The 23,758-nt window shown below is 54.1% G+C and overlaps 2 protein-coding genes across 2 annotated transcripts; both read right to left on the reverse strand.

Annotated features, from left to right (window-relative positions):
* Positions 1 to 1,528: 1,528 nt before the first annotated feature.
* Cfd (complement factor D) lies at positions 1,529 to 5,512 on the reverse strand. Its single transcript, XM_042697101.1, has 5 exons — positions 5,408 to 5,512; positions 4,859 to 5,015; positions 3,976 to 4,120; positions 2,916 to 3,173; positions 1,529 to 1,921 (listed from the first exon to the last, which is right to left on the reverse strand). The coding sequence occupies exons 1-5, from the start codon at positions 5,448 to 5,450 to the stop codon at positions 1,697 to 1,699; spliced, it is 828 nt and encodes a 275-aa protein (XP_042553035.1). The 5' UTR covers positions 5,451 to 5,512; the 3' UTR covers positions 1,529 to 1,696.
* Positions 5,513 to 9,673: 4,161 nt separating this feature from the next.
* Positions 9,674 to 13,946, reverse strand: LOC122122820 (neutrophil elastase-like). The gene is made up of 5 exons (XM_042697221.1): positions 13,867 to 13,946; positions 11,998 to 12,154; positions 11,651 to 11,795; positions 10,083 to 10,316; positions 9,674 to 9,940 (listed from the first exon to the last, which is right to left on the reverse strand). The coding sequence occupies exons 1-5, from the start codon at positions 13,931 to 13,933 to the stop codon at positions 9,740 to 9,742; spliced, it is 804 nt and encodes a 267-aa protein (XP_042553155.1). The 5' UTR covers positions 13,934 to 13,946; the 3' UTR covers positions 9,674 to 9,739.
* Positions 13,947 to 23,758: the final 9,812 nt, after the last annotated feature.

The raw sequence follows: 23,758 nt of genomic DNA on the forward strand, positions 1-23,758 counted from the left end.
GCAGCCCAGCCCCACTGGCTATGCCAAATGAAATGCAAGATTCCCAGATAAACAGTGAAAATTTCTCCAGCAGATTTTTTCAGCACCCAGTGCTGAATGCATCTTTGACAGCTAGACTACGAAGAATGGACTACCTCTTACTTAAACATGGTGAAACTTAAAATTATAAGAAAATTAGTACTTAAAGACCAACCCTTGCTAATTATGGACATTCATGGGAAGGCCCCATGAGTTACCTTCTGTGCACAAAAATAGCTGCTAAAACCAAAACCAGGTGCTGGTGGCTAAGCCTGTAATCTTAGCTACTCAGGAGGCTGAGATCCAAGTGTCACCGTTTGAAGCCAGTCAGGGTAGGAAAGCCTGTGAGACTCTTATCTCCAATTAACCAGCAAAAGGCTGAAAGTAGGGCTGGGAAGGTGGCTCAGTGGTAGAGAGCTCGCCTTGCATGCTCAAAGCCCTGGGTTCGATTCCTCAGCACCACATAAGCAAAAAGAAAAAAAGCCGGAAGTGCCCAGTCCCAGAGTTCAGGCCCTACGACCGGACCCCCCCCCCCCCCAAAAAAAATAAATAAAGTACGCAGAGGAATGTAAGTGAACAAGCCAAATTGTAAAAACTCCTCCAGTATGAGTTCTTCCTCCAGTATGAGTTCTAAGTCCATGTTTTCATTCCCAAGGGAACACATGAGTTTTCTTCTCAGACCCTTAGTCTCCCCATAAACTGTGGCCCTCAATAGCTGTTCGTCCATGTAGGAGAAAAGGCACTTATCTTGGGTCTGGCTTCATTCCTCTATCACCTGTTCTGTCACTGCTCAAAAGGGAACTTGAATGCCGGGCACTGGTGGCGCACGCCTGTAATCCTAGCAACTCAGGAGGCTGAGATCTGAGGACTGGGGTTCAAAGCCAGCCTGGGCAGGAAAGTGTGAGACTTATTTTTTGGGGGGGGAGGGGGCGGTTCCGATCATGGGGCCTGAACTCTGGGCCTGGGCGCTGTCCCTCAGCTCTTCAGCTCAAGGCTAGTGCTCTACCACTTGAGTCACAGCGCCACTCCCGGCTTTTTTTCTTTTTGCTTATGTGGTGCTGAGAAATCGAACCCAGGGCCTCAGGCATGCAAGGCAAGCGCTCTACCACTGAGCCACCTTCCCAGCCCAAGTGTGAGATTCTTATCTCCAATAAACCACCAGAAAACCAGAAGTAGCACTGTGGCTCAAGTGGTAGATAGAGTACAGCGCCCAGGCCCAGAGTTCAAGCCCCACGACCAACCAAAAAAAAAAAAAAATCTAGGTCTGGGAAAGCAAGGGCGCTTCTGTGTGGTTGGTCTTGGAGACACCTGGCCTCCAAGGTGTCCAAGGTGGAAAGGCCCTGGGGCCTCTGGGCTCATGCCACGGAGCTCCCAGGCACAGGCCCTGGCTGCCCCCCCCCCCCCCCACTCCATGCTGGCTGCAGGTAGTCAACAAAGACGGGCAGGACACAGGTTTAAATGTCTTTATTTTTGTGTGTGCCAGTCCTGGGACTTGAGCTCGAGGCCTGGGCACTACCCTTGAGCTTTTGTGCTCCAGGCTAGCACCCTACCACAGCTCCACTTCCAGCTTTTTCTTTTTTGCTTTGCTTGCTAACTGAAGATAAAGACTTGCCCTGGTTTTCCTGCTCAGGCTGGCTTCGAAACTCCTGAGAAGCTAGGATTAAAGGCTTGCATGCTTTTAAAGTTGGGACTCTAGTGTCATCGTCATCGGCTCATAGGTTCCATTCGGCTGGTAGGTTCCGTTTGGGCCACCCCACCCGGCCATAATGCCATCAATCCAGCTTGTGTAGTTCGACACCCGCGTGTAGATGCCCGGCTTCTTGCGGTTGCCGCAGACGCGCGAGCCCGACGTGACCACGCCTTCGACCACGCCCCCGCACACCAGCGGGCCGCCGGAGTCTCCCTGTAGTGGGGCGGGACCGGCGCGTTACGCCCACCGAGGCCCCGCCTCTGCTAGCCTCGCGCACCGCCCAGGAAGGACATTGTAGTCTGTCAATCCCAAGCTCCACCCACCGGGGGCCCCGCCCCTCTGCGTGCCTCAGGCAGCTTCTAGGCCGGACATTGTAGTCCTAGCAACCCCAAGCTCCGCCCACAGAGGGGCCTCGGCTACATCCGGCCCCGCCCTCTTCAAGTCAGGCCCAGCAGATCCTGGCTCCACTCCTCTAGGGCCTCATCTGCTTTATTTCAGCCCCGCTTTCTGCCCTATCTCCAAGCGCCTTTCCAATCCTGGATCTTATTCTCAGGCTTGCATGTGTGTTTGCGTGTGCCGATCCTGGGGCTGGGGGTTGAACTCAGGGCTCGGGCGCCGTCCTTGAGCTTTTTCACTCAAGGCTGGCACTCTACCACTTCTGGCTTTTTGTTCGTTAATCGGAGATCAGAGTCTCTCGGACTCGGTGCTTGGGTCTATAATCCTATCTACTCTGGAGCCTGAGATCTGACGATCGCAGTTCGAAGCCAGCTTGGGCAGGAAAGCCTGTGAGACCTTTTTTTTGTCAGTCCCAGAACTCTCTTGCTCAAGGTGAGCACTCTACACTGAGCCACAGCGCCACTTCCGGTTTTTCTGGTGGTTAATTGGGGATGAGTCTCCCGGTCTTTTCCACCCAGACTGGCTTCGAACTTCGAACCTCAGATCTCAGCCTCCTGAGTAGCTAGAATTACAGGAGTGAACCAATGATACCCAACTCCCACCGCCCCGCATCCCTCCCTTGCTCTTCTTACCTGTCAGTGACCCGCCCCTCACCCCATCAGGCCACGCCCCCTAGCCCAGAGCCCCTCCCCTCTCTCCTGTAACTACACAAGCTCCGCCCCTCCACCTCCACCTCGCTCCATCCGGGTACCTGCCCCGGAGGCCCCGCCCCCGGCGCGGCCCCGCCCCTCCCACGCCCCGCCCCGCGCACCCTGCAGCTGTCGCGGCGGTTGCTCTGGGCGCACATCATGCTCTCGCTGATGGCGCCGTCGTAGTGGACGCGCTCGTTGCAGGTGGCGCGGTCCATCACGGGCAGCCGCACGTGCTGCAGGCGGTCGGGCCGGCGCCCGGCGTGGCTGACCACGCCCCAGCCTGCCACGTCGCAGAGCGTGCCGGGCGCCACGTCGCGGTTCTCGCGCTGCCAGGGCAGGGGCCGCACGGCGGGGCCCAGGGCCGCTTTCTCCGACAGCTGAGGGGGTGTGGACGGGGGAGGACGTCAGAGTCGGGGCTGGGGGCTAACACGAGGGGCGGGGCTGGGGGCGGGGCGGGGCGGGGCGGGGGCGCGGCTGAGGGCTAACACGAGGGGGCGGGGCGGGGCGCGCGGGGCGGGGCTGGGGGCTAACACGAGGGGGCGGGGCGGGGCTGGGGCGAGGGCGGGGCTGGGGGGGGCTAACACGAGGGGGCGGGGCTGGGGCGCAGGGCGGGGCGCGGCTGGGGGCTAACACGAGGGGGCGGGGCGCGGGGCGGGGCTGGGGGGGGCTAACACGAGGGGGCGGGGCTGGGGGCGGGTCGGGTCGCGGGGCGAGGGCTAACACGAGGGGGCGGAGCGGGGCGGGGCTGGGGGTGGAGCGGGGCTGGGGGCTAACACGAGGGGGCGGGGCGGGACTGGGGCGAGGACGGGGCTGGGGGCTAACACGAGGGGGCGGGGCTGGGGGGCTAACACGAGGGGGCGGGGCGGGACTGGGGCGAGGGTGGGGCTGGGGGGGGGCTAACACGAGGGGGGCGGGGCTGGGGGCGGGGCGAGTCGCGGGGCGAGGGCTAACACGAGGGGCGCGGGGGCGCGGGGCGGGGCGCGGGGGCGGGGGCGCGGGGCGGGGCGCGGGGCGGGGCGCGGGGCGGGGCGCGGGGCGGGGCGCGGGGCGGGGCGCGGGGCGGGGCGCGGGGCGGGGCGCGGGGCGGGGCGCGGGGCGCGGGGCGGGGCGCGGGGCGGGGCGCGGGGGCGGGGCGCGGGGGCGGGGCGCGGGGGGCGGGGCGCGCGGGCCGGGCCCGACCTGCAGCAGCAGGAGGTCATGCGCGATGGACTCGGGCCGGCTGTCCGGGTGGGGCACGGCGTGGAGCACGTCGTACCGGCGCTTGGTGGGCTCGGGCCGCGACAGCGAGTGCGCGCCCAGGAGCACCTGCATCTTCCCGTGGGCCCTGGGGACGGAGCGAGGCCCGCGTCGGGGCGGAGCCCCACCGGCCTCCTCCCCATGGCGGCCTCCCCCCCCACCGACCTCCCCCCCCCACCGGCCTCCTCCCCATGGCGGCCTCCCCCCACCGACCTCCCCCCCCACCGGCCTCCCCCCCCCACCGGCCTCCTCCCCATGGCGGCCTCCCCCCACCGGCCTCCTCCCCATGGCGGCCTCCCCCCCCACCAGCCTCCTCCCCCTGGTAGCCTCCCTCCCACCATCCTCCCCGTGGCTGCCTTCCCCCCACTGGCCTCTTCCCCCTGGCAGCCTCCTCCCCACCGGCCTCCTCCCCATGGCCGCCTCCTCCCCACTGGCCTCCTCCCCCTGGCAGCCTCTCCCCACTGGCCTCCTCTCCATGGCTGCCTCTCCCCATGGCCGCCTTCCCCCCACCGACCTCCTCCCCCAGGCAGCCTTCCCCCCACCAGCCTCCTCCCCCTGGTAGCCTCTTCCCACCGGCCTCCTCCCCATGGCCGCCTCCCCCCCCCCACTGGCCTCCTCCCCCTGGCAGCCTCTCCCCACCAGCCTCTTCCCCCTGGCAGACTTGGTCTATGGCAGCCCCCTCCCCATGGCCTCCTCCCTCCAACTTTCCTCCAAGGCAGTCTCACCGCATGGCAGCCTCCCCTCAGATTCTCCCTCCTCCCTCAGCTTCCTCGCCCACCCCCGGCCCTCCCCCCCCCCCCCCCCCCCCCCGCAGCCGGCCACTCACGCATCTTCCAGGCAGTGCGCCGCGCTCAGCACCCACTGCTCTGCCACCAGGACGCCGCCACACAGATGGGTCCCGTTCACCTGCACCGACGCCATGTAGGGCCGCTCGTGGGCCTTGGCCTCCTGCCCGCCCAGGATCCGTCCCCGGGGCTGTGCCGCTGCGGTGGGCAGGCAAGGGGGAGAACCGTGCGTGTACTTGAACCCCAGCACACCCCATCTGATCCAAGCCTGCCCTGAGATGAGATGCCCTCCCATACCCTCCCATCATTGTCCTGCCCCCCCCCCCCCCGGAGCTGCAACTGAAGCAGAAGTGCCCGAGTACCCGGCTCTTGGGCACACTGAGCCCAAACCTAAGTTGCCACTGGAGAGTTTCAGGTTCCCGCTGTAGAGGATGTGCACTCAGACGGCAGGATGGCAGGCTTTCACTGTAAGGGCTATCCGTTTGTGGACAGTCGGCCCCCCTTCAGCCTGCCTGCTGGGACTGGGCACGATGGGTCTCAATTGACTTCTGTGCATGCCTCTGCCCAGCACCCCTCCCACATCCACTCACCACACGCAGCCACCCACAGAAGCAGAGCTGCTAGGCACACCATGCTGAACACGGAGCCCCTGTGGCTGGGACAATGACCCAGACCGGTCAGGAGCCCTTTTATGGCTGGGGAGGGGGGAGGGGGCCCCATCTGCTGCTTTGGCAGTGGCCCAGCTGGGGAAAGGGAATCCACCCACCCAGCCTCTGTGCCTTCCAGAGTTTGAGCAGGCCCATGGGTGAGCCACCGCTTCCCTGCCTCCCCCCACACCCCCTGCCATTTACCCAGTGCCCACCCTATGGGAAGCAGCCCCTGAAATGAAGGAGAGGAGGGCTAGACCACCCAGCCCCCTACTCTACTTCTCCCAGACCTCAAGTGTCCTTCTAGCTTGAAGTTTCACAATCAGAGGCTGAGTTTGTAAACAACCCACTTCCATCTTCCCAACTCCCTCTCTGTTCTTTCTCTGTCAGCTTGAAGATAAAGTCCAGCTGGGTGCTGATGGCTCACACCTGTAATCCTAGCTACTTAGGCAGCTGAGATCTGAGGATCACAGTTCAAAGCCATCCTGGGCAGGAAAGTCCGTGAGACTTACCCCCAGTGAACCACCAGAAAACTGGAAGTGGCACTGTGGCTCAAATGGTAGAGCACTCACCTTGAGCTTAATAGCTGAGGGACAGTGCCCAGGCCCAGAGTTCAAGCCCCATGACTGACCAAAAAAAGGGGAGGGGCTGGGAAGGTGGCTCAGTGGTAGAGTACTTGCCTTGCATGCATGAGGCCCTGGGTTTGATTCCTCAGCACCTCATAAGCAGAAAAAAACAGAAGTGGCACTGTGGCTCAAAGTGGCAGGGTGCTAGCCTTGAGCTGAAGAGCTGAGGGACAGTGCCCAGGCCCAGAGTTCAGGCCCCACGACCGACAAAAAAAAAAAAAGAAAGAAAAAGTCCAGTAGGGCTAGGGACGGTCACTAACAGCATTGCCCCCATACCCTGATGGCCTTTCAGGGCCTGACACTCCAACAAATAGAATGTTGGGAAGATGGGAGGGAAGTACAGGCAGCTAAAGAAAATGAAGTCCAATGTAATGGAGCCTTCAATCAGGAAAGCTAAATGGGAAGTTTGGGGATTTCTGCCATCAGGTATGGCTTGATCCAGGTTCCTGAACAATGTCAGGAGTTGGATTCTGGTTTCTCCTTTCTTCCTTGAAGGCCCTTGTCCTCACCAAGGTTCCTTCTAAAGGTCCCAAGGAGGCTAAACTGACTGGTGGCCCCAGGAGTCAGTCCCTCCTAAAATCCCCATTATACCAACCCAAGTGTCAGGGCGGCCTATGATTGGCTGGGCTGTCTATGATTGGCTCCTTCTTGAACTAATCATTACAGGATTAAAGGCTGGACCTAACACATTTGTTGAAAGCAGATTTTAAAGAAGAGGAAAAAACCAAGTAGCACAGTATACCCTCTGCAACTGAAGAAAAGCAAGGCGCCAGTGACTCATGCCTGTAATCTTCTCTAGCCGGAGGCTGAGCTCTGACAAGTAAGGTTCAAAGCCAAACCAGGCAGGAAAGTCCATGAGACTTTTGTCTCCAACAAACTACAAAAAAAATCAGAAGTGGAGCTGTGGCTCAAGTATTAGAGCACTAGCCTTGAGCACAAAGGTTCAGGGACAATGCCCAGACTCTGAGTTCAAGCTCCAGGAATAGCACCAAAAAAACCCAAAACAAAACAAAAAGCAATTTGTCAGAGAAGTTGATAAATCTTAGATTGTGCAAACAAGAACATCCAAAGTTGCAACCAAATTTGGAAAGCATCCAGGGACCCAGCTAGAAGGGACAGTTCCATAAACAACCCTGAACTTGTACAGCTGCTGCTGACATGCAGAATTCTCCGAACTGTATTTAGTGGAAGAAGAGATCACAAGGCAGGAGGGAGAGTGGAGGGGAGGGGCTGCCCAGAGAAGGGCAGTGGGCAGAGCCCTGAGGTGGGGACTGAGGTAGACCATGTGCTTAACATGCTCCCCAACACTGCACACACATCAAAAGAGGGTCTTCGCTGGGCACTGGTGGCTCATGCCTGTAATCCTAATACTCAAGAGGCTGAGCTCTGAGAATCATAGTTCAAAGCCAGTCCATGCAAGATAGTCTGTGAGGGGCTGGGAAGGTGGCTCAGTGGTAGAGCGCTTGCCTTGCATGCATGAGGCCCTGGGTTCGATTCCTCAGCACCACATAAGCAAAAAGAAAAAAGCCGGAAGTGGCACTGTGGCTCAAGTGGTAGAGCACTAGCCTTGATCTGAAGAGCTGAGGACAGTGCCCAGGCCCAGAGTTCAGGCCCCACAACTGGACCCCCCCCCAAAAAAAAAACAAAACAAAAGGGCTGGGTAGGTGGCTCAGTGGTAGAGCGCTTGCCTTGCATGCTTGAGGCCCTGGGTTCGAGTCCTCAGCACCATATAAGCAAAAAGAAAAAAGCCAGAAGTGGCGCTGTGGCTCAAGTGGTAGAGCGCTAGCCTTGAGCTGAAGAGCTGAGGGACAGCGCCCAGGCCCAGAGTTCAGGTCCCAACAAAAAACAAACAAACAAAAAAAATTGTATCTGACCACACACCCAGCCATTGGTTGAAGTAGAATCTCTCGAATTTTTTTTTTTTGGACCAGTGTGGCCTCAAATGATCCAGTGAAAGTAGGAGTGTGTGTGTGTGTGTGTGTGTGTGTGTGTGTGTGTGTGTGTGTGTGTGTGTGTATACATGCCAATCTGAGGCTCGAACTCAGGGGCTTGGGTGCTGTCCTTGAGCTTTTTCTCTCAAGGTTGGTGCTCTACCATTTGAGCCACAACTCTGCTTCCATCATTTTAGTGGCTAATTGGAGATAAAATTCTCACAAACTTTCCTCCTGAGTAGCTAGGATTACAGGTGTAAGCCACTGGGGCCAGTGAAACTGGATTTTTTTTTTTTTGGCAGTTGTGCAGCTTGAACTCAGGGCCTGCCCCTGTCCCTGAGCTACTTTTGTTCAAGGTTAGAACTCTACCACTCAAGCCACAGCACCTCTTCTGGCCTTTTCTGTTTATGTGGTACTGAGGAATCGAACCCAGGACTTCATTCATGATAGGTAAGCATTGTAGTGCTAAGCAATGTTCCCAGCCCTGAAGCTGGATTTTAAAGAAGGAAAAAGAAAAGAAATGGCAGAAGATGTCCTTTTACAGGTAGTGGGAAAAGGCCAGGTGCTAGTGGCTGATGCCTTCAGGAGACTGAGATATGAGGATCCAGGTTCAAAGCCAACCAGAGAAGAAAAGTCTATGAAAGTTTTATTTCCAACTAACCAGCAAAAAGCCAGAAGTGAAGCCAGGCGCCGGTGGCTCACACCTGTAATCCTAGCTACTGAGGAGGCTGAGATCTGAGGATCACGGTTCGAAGCCAGCCCGGGCAGAAAAGTCCATGAGACTCTTTTTTTTTTTTTTTGGGGGGGGGGGGGTTCTGGTCGTGGGGCCTGAACTCTGGGCCTGGGCACTGTCCCTCAGCTCTTCAGCTCAAGGCTAGCACTCTACCACTTGAGCCACAGTGCCAATTCCGGCATTTTTTTTCTGCTTATGTGGTGCTGAGGAATCGAACCCAGGGCCTCAAGCATGTAAGGCAAGCGCTCTACCACTGAGCCACCTTCCCAGCCCGTCTGTGAGACTCTTATCTCCAATAAACCACTAGAAAACTGGAAGTGGCGCTGTGGCTCAAGTGGTAGAGCACTTGAGCTGAAGAGCTAAGGGACAGTGTCCAAGCCCAGAGTTCAAGCCCCACGACTGACACACACACACAAAAAGCCAGAAATGACACTGTGGTGCAAATGGTAGAACACTAGCCTTAAGCGACAAAGCCATTTGAGAGCACAAGGTCCTGAGTTCAAGCCCTTGTACTGGCATCAAATAACAGAAAGAGGAAGGGAGGAAGGAAGGAAAGAAGGAAGGAAGGAAAGAAAGGAAAGAAAGAAAGAAAGAAAGGAAAGAAAGAAAGAAAGCAAGCAGGCAGGCACACTGGGCTTTGAGCAAAACAAGCTCAAGGACATCATCTAGGCCTTGACTTCAAGCCTCAGGACTTGAGAGAAAAAAAAAAAAAGCAGAGGAGGAAGGGAAGGGAGGGAGGAAGGGAGGGAGGGAGGGACAGTGGGGAAGGAGGGACAGACTTATTTCTGGTCCTAATGTCTTGACACTGCTGTCACTAGGTGGCGGTGTGCTCAAGAGAGTCTGTACTCACTAACTTTTCTTAAGGCTCAATTGAACCAACAAGGAACACCGAACACATATTCTACAAAACGTCGGGAACTTTTATTGTTCAGCACAGAAAAGAGCCTCTTAGATAGCTGAGGTGGATTGGCCAGGGCGGTCTGCCCTAGTTGATCCTGCTTGCTGGGTCTCTGAGGTGGGGAACGGGGTGGTTGTCCTGGCGTCGAATAATGGAGTTAATCCAGTTGGCAAACTCTGCCACTGGCGCGAAGGCATCGGGGTAGATGCCAGAGCCGCAACTGCCCCGGATGAAGGAGTCGATGCCTTGGATCAGCCCGTTGCAGACCAGGGGCCCGCCGGAGTCCCCCTGTGCAGATGGAGAGGGTCTGAGGCTGGACCTTGAGACTCCTACCTGCCCACCAGGGTGGGGAAGACCTTCCTGGGGTCTGACCACTCCTTGAGGCTTGAGTAGCTGAGGCTGGGTGCAGAGGGGAGCATGGGATACTTACAAAGCAGATGCCGGCCCGTCGGCGTGGAACAATTGTGCACACATTTACACCGCGTCGGCACTGAGACGTCACCACGGTCACGTTGAGTTCCTGCAGGACACTGGGCACTGGCTGGTTGGTGCCCAGCCTGCCCCAGCCCATGGCCAGGCACTGCGTCCCATTGCCCACACCTTGGCCCTGAGCTGGCAGCCTCGCCACCTGCACATTGGCATTGATGGTAGCCGAGCCAGTGAGCTGCAGTCAGAGGGATCAGAGACCAAGATGTCAAGTGGAGGCAGCAGAAGGAAAGCCTCCCTTCCCGGTGCCTCAGTTTCCTCATCTGTAATGTGAAACCACCCACAATGCTGCAAAGTTGTCCCTGGAGGAAGCTGGAGGTCAGTAAACATAGCAGGTGTTCAATAGCAGCCCTCTCTGCCATCTTTTACTTTTCTTTTCTTTTCTTTTCCTTTTTTTTTTTTTCAGTTGTGGGACTTAAACTCAGGGCCTGGGTGCTGTCCCTGAGCTCTTTTGCTCATGGCTAGTGCTTTACCACTTAGAGCCACAGCAGTACCACTTCTGGTTTTCTGGTGGTTAATTGGAGATAAGAGATTCATAGACTTTCCTACCCAGGCTGGCTTTAAAGTGTGATCCTCAAACCTCAGCCTCCTGTGTAGCTAAGATTACAGACGTGAGGCACCAGTGCCCAGCTTCGGCCATTATTTTGCAAGCCAAGAGTCAGGACAGAGAGGAAATCCTGGCAAGCCTTCCACTTGGCTGGGTGCCAGTGACTTGTGCCCCTAATCCTAACTACTCAGAAGGCTGAAATGTGAGGATCATGGTTTGAAGCCAGCCCAGGCAGAAAGTTCATAAAACTCTTAGCTCCAGTTAAAGCAGCAAAACGCTAAAACTGGAGCTGTGGCTCAAGTGGTAGACCACTAGCCTTGAACAAAAAGGCTCAGGGACAGGCTCACACCTGTGATCCTAGCTACTCAGGAGGTTGAGATCTGAGGATCACGGTTCAACGCCAACCTGGGCAGGAAAGTCCGTGAGACTCTTATCTCCAATTTAAAAAAACCCACCAGAAAACCGCAAGTGGTGCTGTGGCTCAAGTGGTGGAGCGCTAGCCTTGAGCTGAAGAGCTGAGGGACAGCGCCCCTGAGTGGTCAGCCTCCAGTACTGCACCCAATGCACAATCTATCAAGTATCTCACCTGCCCCCCAAGGATGCACTTTTGCCCTATTCCCCAAAGACAGGGACTGCCCACACAGGCTGGGTGAACCGAGGGATTTGTTGACTGACAGCAGATGGGAACTTTCCTTTTTTCATCCCATTTAATCTCTTCACAGCTGTCCCAAGGGCAGGTTACCAAAGTAGGAACTGAGGCAGAGTCAGGACGAGGTACCCAGTTAGATCTGCCCTCTGGACCGCCCCCCCACATCTGCCCCCACAGTGCCCCCCGCCCCCCACATCTGCCCCCACAGTGCCCCCCGCCCCCCACATCTGCCCCTGCAGTGCCCCACCCCCCACCCCTTGGCCCTTACACCTGCAGCTCTCCCCCTCCCCCAGGCCTGTCTCCTCCCTGCAGGCACCTGGAGAACCACGATGTCGTTCAGCAGGCGAGTGGGGTCGTAGCCGTTCTCGAACACACGCTGCACCCTGAACGTCTGCCGGGTGGCGCGCTCTGCCTGCCGCAGGTTGTGAGCGCCCAGCACGGCAGACACCAACTGGGCATTCCTGGGAGGGCGGGATGGAGGAAGGTGTGTGTGGTCGTGGGGTGGGGCGCAAGGGATCCCCTCCCTGAGGACTTGCCCAGAGCCATCTGGGAGAGGGGGGAGCCTTGGTGACCCCAGACTTAGGACAAGCTCACAGGAGCCCTGCAATCATCACCCCGGACACACTGGAGACCCCCAGGCTGGGAGCTGGAGGAGACACTCACCTGCCATTCACGCAGTGTGCCGCAGACAAGACGAAGTTGGGGGCGATCAGGGTCCCCCCGCAGAAGTGGCCCCCGCGCTGCTGCAGGGACACCATGAAGGGCCATGCGTGGGGCCTGGCCGGCCGGCCACCCACAATCTCAGAGGCCAGTGCGGGGCCTGCAGGCCGGGGGGACATACAGGGTGGGGATGGTAAGGGCCTGAGAGGTGGCACTCCGAGAACACACAGCAGATGGGGAAACTGAGGCAGAGAGCAGAGCAGGGATTATCCACAGATTCCCTACACTTAAGTCTGGCTGCTGGATCTCCCCCCACCAGTGGATGTGAGGAACCCCCAGTTCTGGGCTCTTGGGCCTTGGTGACTTCTTTTTTTGTTGTTGTTGGTCATGGGGCTTGAACTCTGGACCTGGGCGCTGTTCCCCAACTCTTCAGCTCAAGGTGAGGGCTCTACCGCTTGAGCCACAGCTCCACTTCTGGTTTTCTGGTGGTTTACTGGAGATAAGAGTCTCACAGTCTCACGGGGGGCTGGGAAGGTGGTTCAGTGGTAGAGCGCTTGCCTTGCATGCTTGAGGCCCTGGGTTCGATTCCTCAGCACCACATAAGCAAAAGAAAAAGCCAAAAGTGGTGCTGTGACTCAAGTGGTAGAGTGCTAGCCTTGAGCTGAAGAGCTGAGGGACAGTGCCTAGGCCCAGAGTTCAGGCATCATGACCGCGCCCCCCCCCCCCAAAAAAAAGAGTCTCATGGACCTTCCTGCCCTGGCTGGCTTTGAACTATGCTCCTCAGATCTCAGCCTCTTGGGTGGTTAGGATTACAGGCGTGAGCTACCGGTGCCTGGGTGGTGACTTTTCTTCCTTCCTTCCTTCCTTCCTTCCTTCCTTCCTTCCTTCCTTCCTTCCTTCCTTCCTTCCTTCCTTCCTTCCTTCCTTCCTTTCTTTCTTTCTTTCTTTCTTTCTTTCTTTCTTTCTTTCTGTCTGTCTGTCTGTCTGTCTGTCTTTTTTGTCAATCCTGGGGCTTGAACTCAGGGCCTAGGCACTGTCCCTCAGTCTGTCTGTGCTCAAGGCTAGCATTCTACTACTTGAGTCACAGCACCACTTCTGTATGTGATACTGAGGAATCGAACTCAGGGCTTCATGCACGCTAGGCAAGCACTCTACCACTAAGCCCCTTCCAACTTGAACTCAGAGTCTGGATGCTGTCCCTGAGCTTTTTGCACTCAAGGTTAGAGCTCTACCACTTGAGCCACACTTCCATCTTTTTGCTGGTTCATTGGAGATAGTCTCACAGGCTTTCTCGCCTGGTTTGTACCATGATCTTCAGATCTCAGCCTCTGAGGTGCTAGGATTGCAGGTGCAAGCCACCTGTGCCCTGGCTGGCAATTTCCTTTTCCTCCTCCGACTCCTCCTTCTTGCCAGCTCTGGGGCCTGAACCACGGGTGCCTGGTTTGCTTGCTTTCTGGGTTCCTTGTCCTAGCTGCCATCCACCCATGAGGATGAGATTCAAACATACCCACGGGTGATGGGAAAGAGCCAGATGGCCAAGAGGATGGCCAGCACTAGTCAGTCACGGGTGGCTCACGCCAGTAATCCTACCTACTCAGGAGGCTGAGATCTAAGGTTCACAGTTCAAAGCCAGCTTGGAGGGCTGGGAAGTTGGCTTAATGGTAGAGTGCTTGTCTCCCAGGCATGAAGCCCTGGGTTTGATTCCTCAGTACCGCATACACTGAAAAAGCCAGAGTGGTGCTGTGGATCAATTAGTAAAGTGCCAGTCTTAAGCCAAAAAGCAAGGGACAGCACTCAGGCCCCAAATTCAAGTCTCAGCATGCACACCCATGCACGGACGCACACACGAGGATGATCAACATCATCACTCACCGCTTAATAGCAAGGCCAGCAGCGCAGCCATGAGAGCAGGGCCGGAGGGCGGGGAGACGGAGGTCATGGCGGTCCCGGGCTCCCTGAGGCTCTGTACCCACCTGGGGCCCGCCAGGCTCTCTTATAGCCCACACAGGGAGGCCGTTGCATTGCCCCACCCCAGCTGGCACCCCACTTCCTCTCCGGGAACATGCAGGGAGTAAAAGGAGCGGGGGGGGGGGGGGCCCAGGCTGGCAGCATGGTCTCCAGGTTTCATTCAGAACGCACGTTGAATGCCAGGTACACCATTTTATTGTGTGTGAGTATGTCCCAAATATAGCACATGACATGCGTTAGTCACCATCTAACTGCTGTCCACCTGTCACCTGGCAGACTCACCAAGAACTGAGAGGCCTTGACTGGCCCTGGCGCCTCAGTTTATGCAGAGCAAGGCAAACACCAGACTTGTTATTTCACTGGGGCCTAGGCTCTGTATCCAAGCCTGTCTGTGCTCAAGGCTAGCACTCTACCCCTTGAACCACAGCACCACTTCTGGCTTTTTCTGTGGATGTGGTACTGAGAAACCAAACCCAGGGCTTCATGAATGCTAGGCAAGCACTCTACCACTAACCTACATTCCCAACCCTAATTTTTTATTGTTGTTATTAAGGTGATGTACAGAGGAATGACAGTGACATACGTCTGATAAAGAGTACATTCCTGCGCTGGTGGCTCACATCTGTAATCCTAGCTACTCAGGAGGCTGAGATCTGAGGATCGCGGTTCAAAGCCAGCCTGGGCAAGAAAGTCTATGAGACTCTCATCTCCAATAAACCACTAGAAAAAAAAAAAAAAAAGGAAGTGGTGCTGTGGCTCAAGTGGTAGAGCGCTAGCCTTGAGCTGAAGAGCTGAGGGACAGCGCCCAGGCCCAGAGTTCAGGCTCCATGACCCACAAAAAGAAAAAAAAAAAGAATGCATTCCTTTTTAGATAATGTCACCTCTTCCTCAGCACCATCTTGACCTTTCCCCTTGGAGGGGCAAGGGGGCTCTTGGCTCTTTTAAGATAGGGAAACTGAGGCATATTGTGGACCCCATCCCAGCTATATAGCCCACCCAGCAACATAGCAAGGGAGCTGTGATTTTCCCTTTTATTTATTTATTTTTCATGTGCCAGTCCTCGGGATTGAATTCAGGGCCTAGGTGATGTCCCTAAGCTTTTGTGCTCAAGGCTAGTGCTCTACCACTTGAGCCCACTTCTGGCTTTTTTGCTGGTTCATTGGAGGTAAGAGTCTCCTGGACTTTCCTGAGTGGGCTGGCTTTGAACCATCATCTTCAGATCAGCCTTGTGAGTAGCTAGGATTACAAATGTGAACCACTTGTGCCCTGCTGAAGCTGTGATTGATTGATTGATTGATTGATTGATTGATTGGTTGGTTGGTTGGTTGGTTGCCAGCATATGGAGACCCACCCTGGCCCTAGCTGGACGGCTCTCTCTCAGTCACGAGTCTCCCTCTTGCTCTCTACCCAGAATCACTGCCTCCTGCCCCATCAGGCTTTATAAGCTCTCACACCAGAGTTCCTCCTGCCCTGCTGAGCTACACTGGACCCGGTAGGGACCTGACTGGAGTTCCTGGCAGGGCTCTGGACACAGCCTGGCTGCCAGAACATCTGGGTCTAGAGTGAAGAAAGAGCTGATGCCCCCAATGGAGAAGGACCCTGGGCCCAGCCACCCATCCGGACCTCCCCCATGCCGTGGCCAACAATGTCGCAAGACCAACGTCCCTGCTCCAACACAAGGTGTGGAGGAGGGAACCAACGGACAGACATTTCCAGAACAGTCAGGGGAGGGGCCGGGGCCCTGGGCCACCAGATCCTGGCAAACTGGAGTCTTTACTGTTTTTGGGTCAGTCATGGGGCTTGAACTCAGGGCCTGGACACTGTCTCTAAGCATTGTTTTTCTTTTTTTTTTGCTCAAGGCTTAGCCCTCTACCACTTACAGCCACAGCACCATTTCCAGCTTTTTGGTGGTTCATTGGAGATAAGAGTCTCACAGACTTTCCTGCCTGGGCTGGCTTCAAACTGCAATCCTCAGAACTCAGCCTCCTGAGTAGCTAAGATTACAGGTGTGAGCCACCAGCGCCGGACTTGCCTGGAGTCTTTTGTCCTGGGCTCCCCTAACAGGTGTGACTCTCCACGCCCTCATATTGCCAGGCATACAGCAGGCACTCAATCAGTGCCCATTGTCCCCAGCTTGGTCATACACACGCACACACACACACACACACACACGCGCACGCGCACACACACACGCACACACACACGCACGCGTGCACACACACACGCACACACACGCGCGCACACACACATGCGCACACACGCGCACACACACGCACACACGCACACACACACGCACGCACACACACACGCACGCGCGCACACACACGCACACACATACACACGCACACACACGCGCGCGCACGCGCACACGCACACACACACATACACACACACGCGCGCGCACACACACGCGCACACACACACGCACACACACACATACACACGCACACGCACACACGTGCGCGCACACACACGCACATACACACGCGCACACACACGCGCGCGCGCACATACATGCACACACGCGCGCGCGCGCACACACACGCACACACATGCGCAGACACACACGCACACACGCGCGCGCACACACACACACGCACGCACACGCACACGCACACACACGCGCGCGCACACGCGCGCACACACACACGCACACACACATACACACGCACGCACACGCACGTGCACACACACGCACACACACGCACACACGCGCGCGCACACACACGCATGCACACACACATACACACACGCGCGCACACACACGCACACACACACACACACTCTCTAACTGCTTTTGTCCTCTCTCCTTTCGGAGGAGTCCCCACGCTGCTGCCTTGAAGTCAGCATGGAGCACTTAGTGAATGCTTGCTGTTTGCACAACCCTGTCTCGTGTCCAGGAATGGAGCACACTAAAGGGCCATGTCTTTTGGTGGCTCTAACCCAAGAAAAGAGACCCAGAGTCAGGTGTACTCATTGAACACTGCCTGTATGTTATGTTCACCCGTGTTCTGGAGGCCAAGTGGGTCTGCTCTGGGTTCAAATCTCACTCCCTGGTGTGGAACTTCAGGCTGTTGACACCTCTGTGACTTAGTTTCCTCCTATCTAAAATGTGAGATTCGGCTAGGATTGTGGCTTAGTGGTAGAGAGCTTGCCTACCATGCATAAAGCCCTGGGCTCCATTCCTCAGGACCACATACTCAGAAAAAGCCAGAAGTGGGGCTGTGGCTCAAGTGGTAGAATGCTAACCTTGAGCAAAAGAAGCTCAGGGACAGTGCCCAGGCCCTGAGTTCAAGCCCCAGGACTGGATAAATAAATATGTGAGATACATTAATAGACTATCTCCCCTGTTGTAGCAAAGGTTGGATGAACTAGTAGCTATAAACTTGTTACACGGATGGTTCATGCCTGTAAACCTAGCTACTCAGGAAGCTGAGACCTGAGGATGGAGGTTTGAAGCCAGCCAGACAAGAAAGTCTGTGAGAATCTTATCTCCAATTAACCAGCAAAAAAGCCAGAAGTGGAGCTGTAGCTCAAGTGGTAAGGTGTTAGTTTTGAGCGAAAGAGCTCAGGGAGAGCACGCAGGCCCTGAATTCAAGCCTCAGTAATGACGCACACAAAGTGTTGTCTCTGAATATTTATCATTATTTATCACAGGAAGGCAGAAGATGGGCTCCAGGGTCCCATGATCAAACCAACAAGAAACATGGGTGCCTAATGGCAACCTTCCTTCCTCTGTGGGAGCCCAGGACCCAGAGGTGTTGGGGAGCCCCAGCAGCACACACTCTTCCCTGGGCCCTTTAGGGACACCACCTTCACTGAGATCTGTGTGCCAAAAGCCCTGTTCCATTCCTGTATTAGGGTTTCTCCATTTCCTTCTTTCTCTCCTTCTCTCCTTTCCTCCCTCCCTCCCTGTCTTCCTTCCTTCCTTCCTTCTTTCCTTCCTTCCTTCCTTCCTGCCTTTCTTCCTCTCTTCCTTCCTTCTTTCCTTCCTTTCTTCCTCCCTTCCTTCCTTCCTTCCTTCCTTTCCTTCCTTCCTTTCTTTCTCTCTTTCTTCTTCTTTTTCTTCTTTTTTTTTGACGTTGATTGTGGGCCTTAAACTCTGAGCCTGGACACTGTCCCTGAGCTCTTCAGCTCAAGACTAGCCCTCTACCATTTGAGCCATAGCACCACTTCTAGTTTTTGGGTGGTTAATTGGACATAAGAGTCTCATGGACTTTCTTACTCAGGCTGGCTTTGAACCTCCTGAGTAGCTAGGATGACAGGTGTGAGCCACTGGCGCCCGGCCTCTTTCTTCCTTTCTTTCCATCTCTCTTCCTTCCTTATCCTTTCTTCCAGCAATGGAAGCACAATTTTATGAATATATTACAAATAACAGTAACAGTGGCTTTTATGACATGTGAATTATAGTCTTTCTTTCCTCATTGTGTGTGTGTGTGTCTTTGTGGGTATGTGTTTGTGTGTTGGTACAACTGAGGCTTGAACTCAGGGCCTGAGTGTTGTCCCTTAAGCTTTTTTCTGCTCAAGGCCAGTGCTCTACTTCCTCGGACCGGCTCTGTCGGGACGATGGAGGACACCTAGTGGAGGAACTGGAATAGGTGGGGAGATGGCAAACAGACAACTCACACACAAGAGGAGTGGATGCTGAGTGCGATTTAATGCAGAGGATAACAAGCTTTTATAGCAAAAGTCTCCATGAGAAAGGGCAAAAGGTTGCACAATCTTGCTGCAAGGCTTCGTTCTTGGGTGGTCACCAGCTGGTCGCCTGATCTTGTTTTTTGGATGACGAGCTATGACGACAGGCACTTGTTTTCGGCTTTACCTCTATTTTTAAGAAATACAATGGGGGCTGGGAAGGTAGCTCAGTGGTAGAGCGCTTGCCTTGCATGCATGAGGCCCTGAGTTCGATTCCTCAGCACCACATAAGCAAAAAGAAAAAGAGCCGGAAGTGGCGCTGTGGCTCAAGTGGTAGAGCGCTAGCCTTGAGCTGAAGAGCTGAGGGACAGCGCCCAGGCCCAGAATTCAGGCCCCACAACCGGACCCAAAAAAAAAAAAAAAGAAATACAATGGGTTTCGATGTTTCTCACCAATTAACCATTAACCAGGGCATATGGGCAAGGTGCTGAACAGAAAGGCATGAACTCTAGTACTTCATAGTTACTTTTGTTTAGTTTTGTACTTTATGCGTTTTAAATCTTTTCTAAGCAATTGTGCTTCTTTGCCATTCTTTAGAGGGTCCCCAATTTGTGGCCAAAAATCATGATATTCAGTATACTTAGTTAAATCTGGCCATATATCAAATTCAAGCTCATAGTGTCTTTTCTGTAACCCTTTCACATAATCGTTTACTCTTCTCCATAGAGGCCTTAACTGTCTCATAAGATCTTTCGTGTTCCTTCTTTGATAGTAAATACCAAGGAGGCCTAGATCTAGCAAGTCTCTCAGTAAGTGAAAGAGACTAATAGGAAGTGCTTTCTCCTAAGTAGTTTACCCAACGGTTGCCATCCTTATCATACACACCTGTAACAGGCTATGGATCTGGGGGAAGTCTTTGGGGTCCTCTAGGTAAGATCCCACCATTTTCCTCTGATAAGCCATTGCCACCTTTTATCTACCAACCTTTTTAGGAATCTTATTTAGCTTTTGGCCTAAATATCCCTCTACATCTTTCTTATCTACAGGATATCTATATGAGTCTACTGTATATGCTTTAGGATTAAAGGGAAGTCTCCAATAGCCATACACTCTTTCTGCTCTAGCCGTGCCTACAGCTTCTTGTAAATCTCTTACAAACAATTTCTTTTGCTGAAGTGATGTCATGAAACCCCCAATACTTTTATATTTACTTATGACTTGTCTACTAGCCTCCATAAGAGGGGTTTTCAGGGTAACTCTGATGAGTTAGTCATATTCTCATCAGATGTTGGAGTCGTCAACACTTTTAAGAAAGAGCCTTGAATAAGGGAACGTTGAGCATGAGTAAGTACAATGAGCAGCAGAAACAGTGAAAGATTAATAGGCACTCCTATACAGCGAAGAAAAGAAAAACAGGAACAGAAACACATCTTTCCCAGGGGCTTGCCAGCCTTTCCAGGAGGTAGGCCTCTTTGAAGCCCCATTCTCTGAGGTAGACTTCAGTGAAGTCCCATTCTCAGAGATAGGCTTCTGTGAAGCCCCATTCTCAGGTCTGAAAGCAGGTTTCCCATGCTAAGCAGACTCCACCGGAGTAGGTGTGGCACTCTACCACTTGAACCACAGCTCTACTTCCATCTTTTTGCTGGTTAATTGGGAAAAAAGGGTCTCTCAAACTTTTCCACCTGGGCTGGCCTCAAAATGGGATCCTCGGATCGTAGCCTTCTGAGTCACTCCTAGAATTTCACACTGAGGGTTTGGCCCAACCAGGGAGACCAGACTTAACCACAGCAGCATTTATTGAACACCACATATATACATACAACCACATCACACGTTCACTGTACAGTGATTGTTAAAGGTGTCAACTCAAGGTTCATATCCTTGTCCTTGTTGTGGAACTTGAAAAACAATGAATTAGCCAGGTGCTGGTAGCTCCCACCTATAATCCTAGCTACTCAGGAGGCTGGGATCTGAGGATCACGGTTCAAAGCCAGCCTGGGCAGGAAAGCCCATGAGACTCTTATCTCCAATAAACCACTCAGAAAACTGGAAATGGTGCTGTGGATTAAATGGTAGAGCACTAGCCTTGAGCTGAAGAGCTCAGAGACACGGACTGGGAAGGTGGCTCAGTGGTCTAGTGTTTGCGTTGCATGCTTGAGGCCCTGGGTTCTATTCCTCAGCACTATATAAGCAGAAAAAGATGGAAGTGGCGCTGTGGCTCAAGTGGTAGAGCGCTAGCCTTGAGCTGAGGAGCTCAGGGACAGCGCCCAGGCCTAGAGTTCAAGCCTCACCACCAACCAAAAAAAAGAAAAACAATGAATTTTTTCCTGGAGTAGGGGTGGGGAGCTGGGGGGGGGGGGGGGGAGGGAGAGGATGTGGCTGGTACTGGGGCTTAAACTTGGGCTAAGGGCTTCTCACTCTCACTTGGCTTTTTCACTCAAGGCTGGCTTTATACTACTTGTACCACGGTTTCACTTCCAAGTTTTTGCTGGTTAACTGGAGATGAGAGTTTCCCAAACTTAAGCCAGGAGCCAGTGGCTCATGCCTATTATCCTAAATACTCAGGAGACTAAGATCCTAGGATTGGGATTTGAAGCCAGCCCAGGCAGGAAAGTCTATGAGACTCTTATCTCCAATAAACCACTTAGAAAATGCCGGAAGTGGTGCCATGGGTCAAGTGGTAGAGCTCTAGCCTTGAAGACAAAGAGGCTCGGGGACAGTGCCCAGGCCATGAGTTCAAGGCCCAGGGCTAACCAAAAAAATTGTTTCACAGATTTTTCTACCTTGGCTGACTTCAAACTGTGATCCTCAGATTTCAGCCTCCTGAGTAGCCTGGCCTGAGTCACCAGCGCCTTCTTCAAGGCCAGTGCATTGAACCACTTTTTTTTTTTTTTTTTTTTGCTTATGTGGTGCTGAGGAATCAAACCCAGGGCCTCAGGCATGCAAGGCAAGCGCTCTACCACTGAGCCACCTTCCCAGCCCCATTGACCCACTTCTGATTCAGTTTCTTCCTTGATTCCTCCTTGGTTCTCCCAGATCTTAAAGTCTCAATTCTGCCTTGCAGGCCTGTGATTTGCTAGAAAACTGCTTTCCTTCTAGAATGTTCTTTTTTTTTCCCTCCTGGTACTGGGGTTTGACCTCAGGGCCTCCCACTGGCTTAGATTGTTTGCTTAGCTGGCACCACATCTCCATATCTCCAGCCCATTTTTGTGTGTGTGTGTGGGGGGGGGGGGTGGTAGTAAGGGTGGTGGTATTTTAGAGATGGAGTCTTAGGGACTTTTCTGCCTAAGCTAGCCTTAAACTACCATCCTCCAGACCTCAGCTTCCTGAGTAGCTAAGATTACAGGTCTGAATCACCAGCACCAGACTTGAAAGATTCTCTGAGTCTTCTTTCACACAAGCATATAGAGGGCTGGGAAGGTGGCTCAATGGTAGAGCGCTTGCCTTGCATGCCTGAGGCCCTGGGTTTGATTCCTCAGCACCATATAAGCATAAAAAGCCGGAAGTGGTGCTGTGGCTCAAGTGGTAGAGCGCTAGCCTTGAGCTGAAGAGCTGAGGAACAGCACCCAGGCCCAGAGTTCAAGCCCCACGACCAGCCAAAAAAAAAAAAAAAAAAGCATATAGTAAACTACATTTTGTTTTGTTTTGTTTTTGTTGGTTGTGGGGCTTGAACTCTGAGCCTGGGTGCTGTCCCTCAGCTCTTCAGCTCAAGGAGAGCGCTCTGCTGCTTGAGCCATAGCGCCACTTGTGGTTTTCTAGTGGTTTATTGGAGATAAGAATCTCATGGACTTTCCTGCCTGGGCTGGCTTTGAACTGAGATCCTCAGATCTCAGCTCCTGAGTAGCTAGGATTACGGGTGTGAGCCACTGGCGCCTGGCTTCAGGGTCTTTCTGTTGCAATGCATGTACTCATTCCTTCTAGCAAAAGGTTTCACCTGGGTATCAGAAACCCCAAAGGACACCCAGTATTCACCAGCACACCCTCCCCGGAGCTCAGCGTCTCTGCACACACAGGTTTAGTGCCCATAATACCCTTGGTTCTTCTCTGGGTGATTAGTGGAGATTTCAAGACATTGGAAAAGGGTATTCTTGCTCTTATTGAATCTGGCGCGAATCAATACAATGCCATCAAGTGGTGACCAGGTCGATTAATCATCTGTCTTCCAACTGAACTGTGCCTTCCTCAGGTTGGCCACTTCTCTGTAGCCTCAACTATAAGGTGCCAGGTGCCTCATTTTCCAGATGCTTTGGCTAGTCTGTGACCTCTCTTTCTCCTCTAAGCTCATTTCTGCCACCAGGGGGCACCCTCCCATGAGAAATAAACAGGCTCCTGTGGCTGCTGTTGGGCCAAGTCACCTTTCCTCGGCCCTCCTCATCTGCTACATACCCACTTCATTCCTGTGCATCTGGCCTCCCACACCTCACCCCCAGAGCCCCAGCTCTCTCCTCCCTGTGGACTTTTGCACTTATATGCATCTCTTCCAAGGAAGCCTTCCAGCCTGGGGGCTCCCCAGAGCTGGATTGGTCACCTGTATGATGATAGGTCCCCAGGATTGGCTAGCTGAGGGTATCTAGAAGTGCTCTGAAAGTTCTAGAAAATGCTGAGGAACTTTTCAGATACAGGAACTGAGGCACAGAGGCAACTTGCTCAGGGCTACTCAGGCAGGGCAGTGGGCATTATTAGAAGTAAGGCAGCCCGGTGCCTATGGTTTATGCCTATAATTCTAGCTACTCAGGAGGCTGAGAACAGAATCATGGTTCAAAGCCATCCCAGACAGTAAAGTCTATGAGACTATTATTTCCAATTAACAACAAAAAAACAAAAATAGAAGTGGACTGGGCTCTGGTGGCTTACGCCTATCATCCTAGTAACTTAGGAGGCTGAGATCTGAGGATCGAGGTTGGAAGCCAGCCTAGGCAGGAAAGCTTGTGAGAGTCTTATCTCCAATTAATCACAGAATAAACACAGAAAAAGCCAGAAATGAGGCTGGGAAGGTGGCTCAGTAGTAGAGTGCTTGCCTGGCATGCATAAGGCCCTGGGTTCGATTCCTCAGCACCACATAAGCAAAAAAGAAAAAAACCAGAAGTGGCGCTGTGGCTCAAGTGGTAGAGTGCTACACTTGAGCTGAAGAGCTGAGGGATAGCATCCAGGCCCAGAGTTC

This window comes from Dipodomys spectabilis, unplaced genomic scaffold (assembly GCF_019054845.1).
Source record: "Dipodomys spectabilis isolate Male_0828 unplaced genomic scaffold, ASM1905484v1 ptg000215l, whole genome shotgun sequence".
In the NCBI taxonomy this organism is placed as follows: Eukaryota; Metazoa; Chordata; class Mammalia; order Rodentia; family Heteromyidae; genus Dipodomys; species Dipodomys spectabilis.

What these genes read in the sequence shown, in the direction of transcription:
- Cfd (XM_042697101.1), bottom strand. Translation starts at nt 5,450, where the DNA reads ATGGTGTGCCTAGCAGCTCTGCTTCTGTGGGTGGCTGCGTGTG. An exon ending in ATGACCTCCTGCTGCTGCAG is followed by an intron (nt 3,174 to 3,975) that starts GTCGGGCCCGGC and finishes ACACCCCCTCAG; the next exon opens with CTGTCGGAGAAAGCGGCCCT. An exon ending in ACCGCCGCGACAGCTGCAGG is followed by an intron (nt 1,922 to 2,915) that starts GTGCGCGGGGCG and finishes GCCCCACTACAG; the next exon opens with GGAGACTCCGGCGGCCCGCT.
- LOC122122820 (XM_042697221.1), bottom strand. Translation starts at nt 13,933, where the DNA reads ATGACCTCCGTCTCCCCGCCCTCCGGCCCTGCTCTCATGGCTGCGCTG. An exon ending in GCACACTGCGTGAATGGCAG is followed by an intron (nt 11,796 to 11,997) that starts GTGAGTGTCTCC and finishes CCGCCCTCCCAG; the next exon opens with GAATGCCCAGTTGGTGTCTG. An exon ending in ACGACATCGTGGTTCTCCAG is followed by an intron (nt 10,317 to 11,650) that starts GTGCCTGCAGGG and finishes CTCTGACTGCAG; the next exon opens with CTCACTGGCTCGGCTACCAT.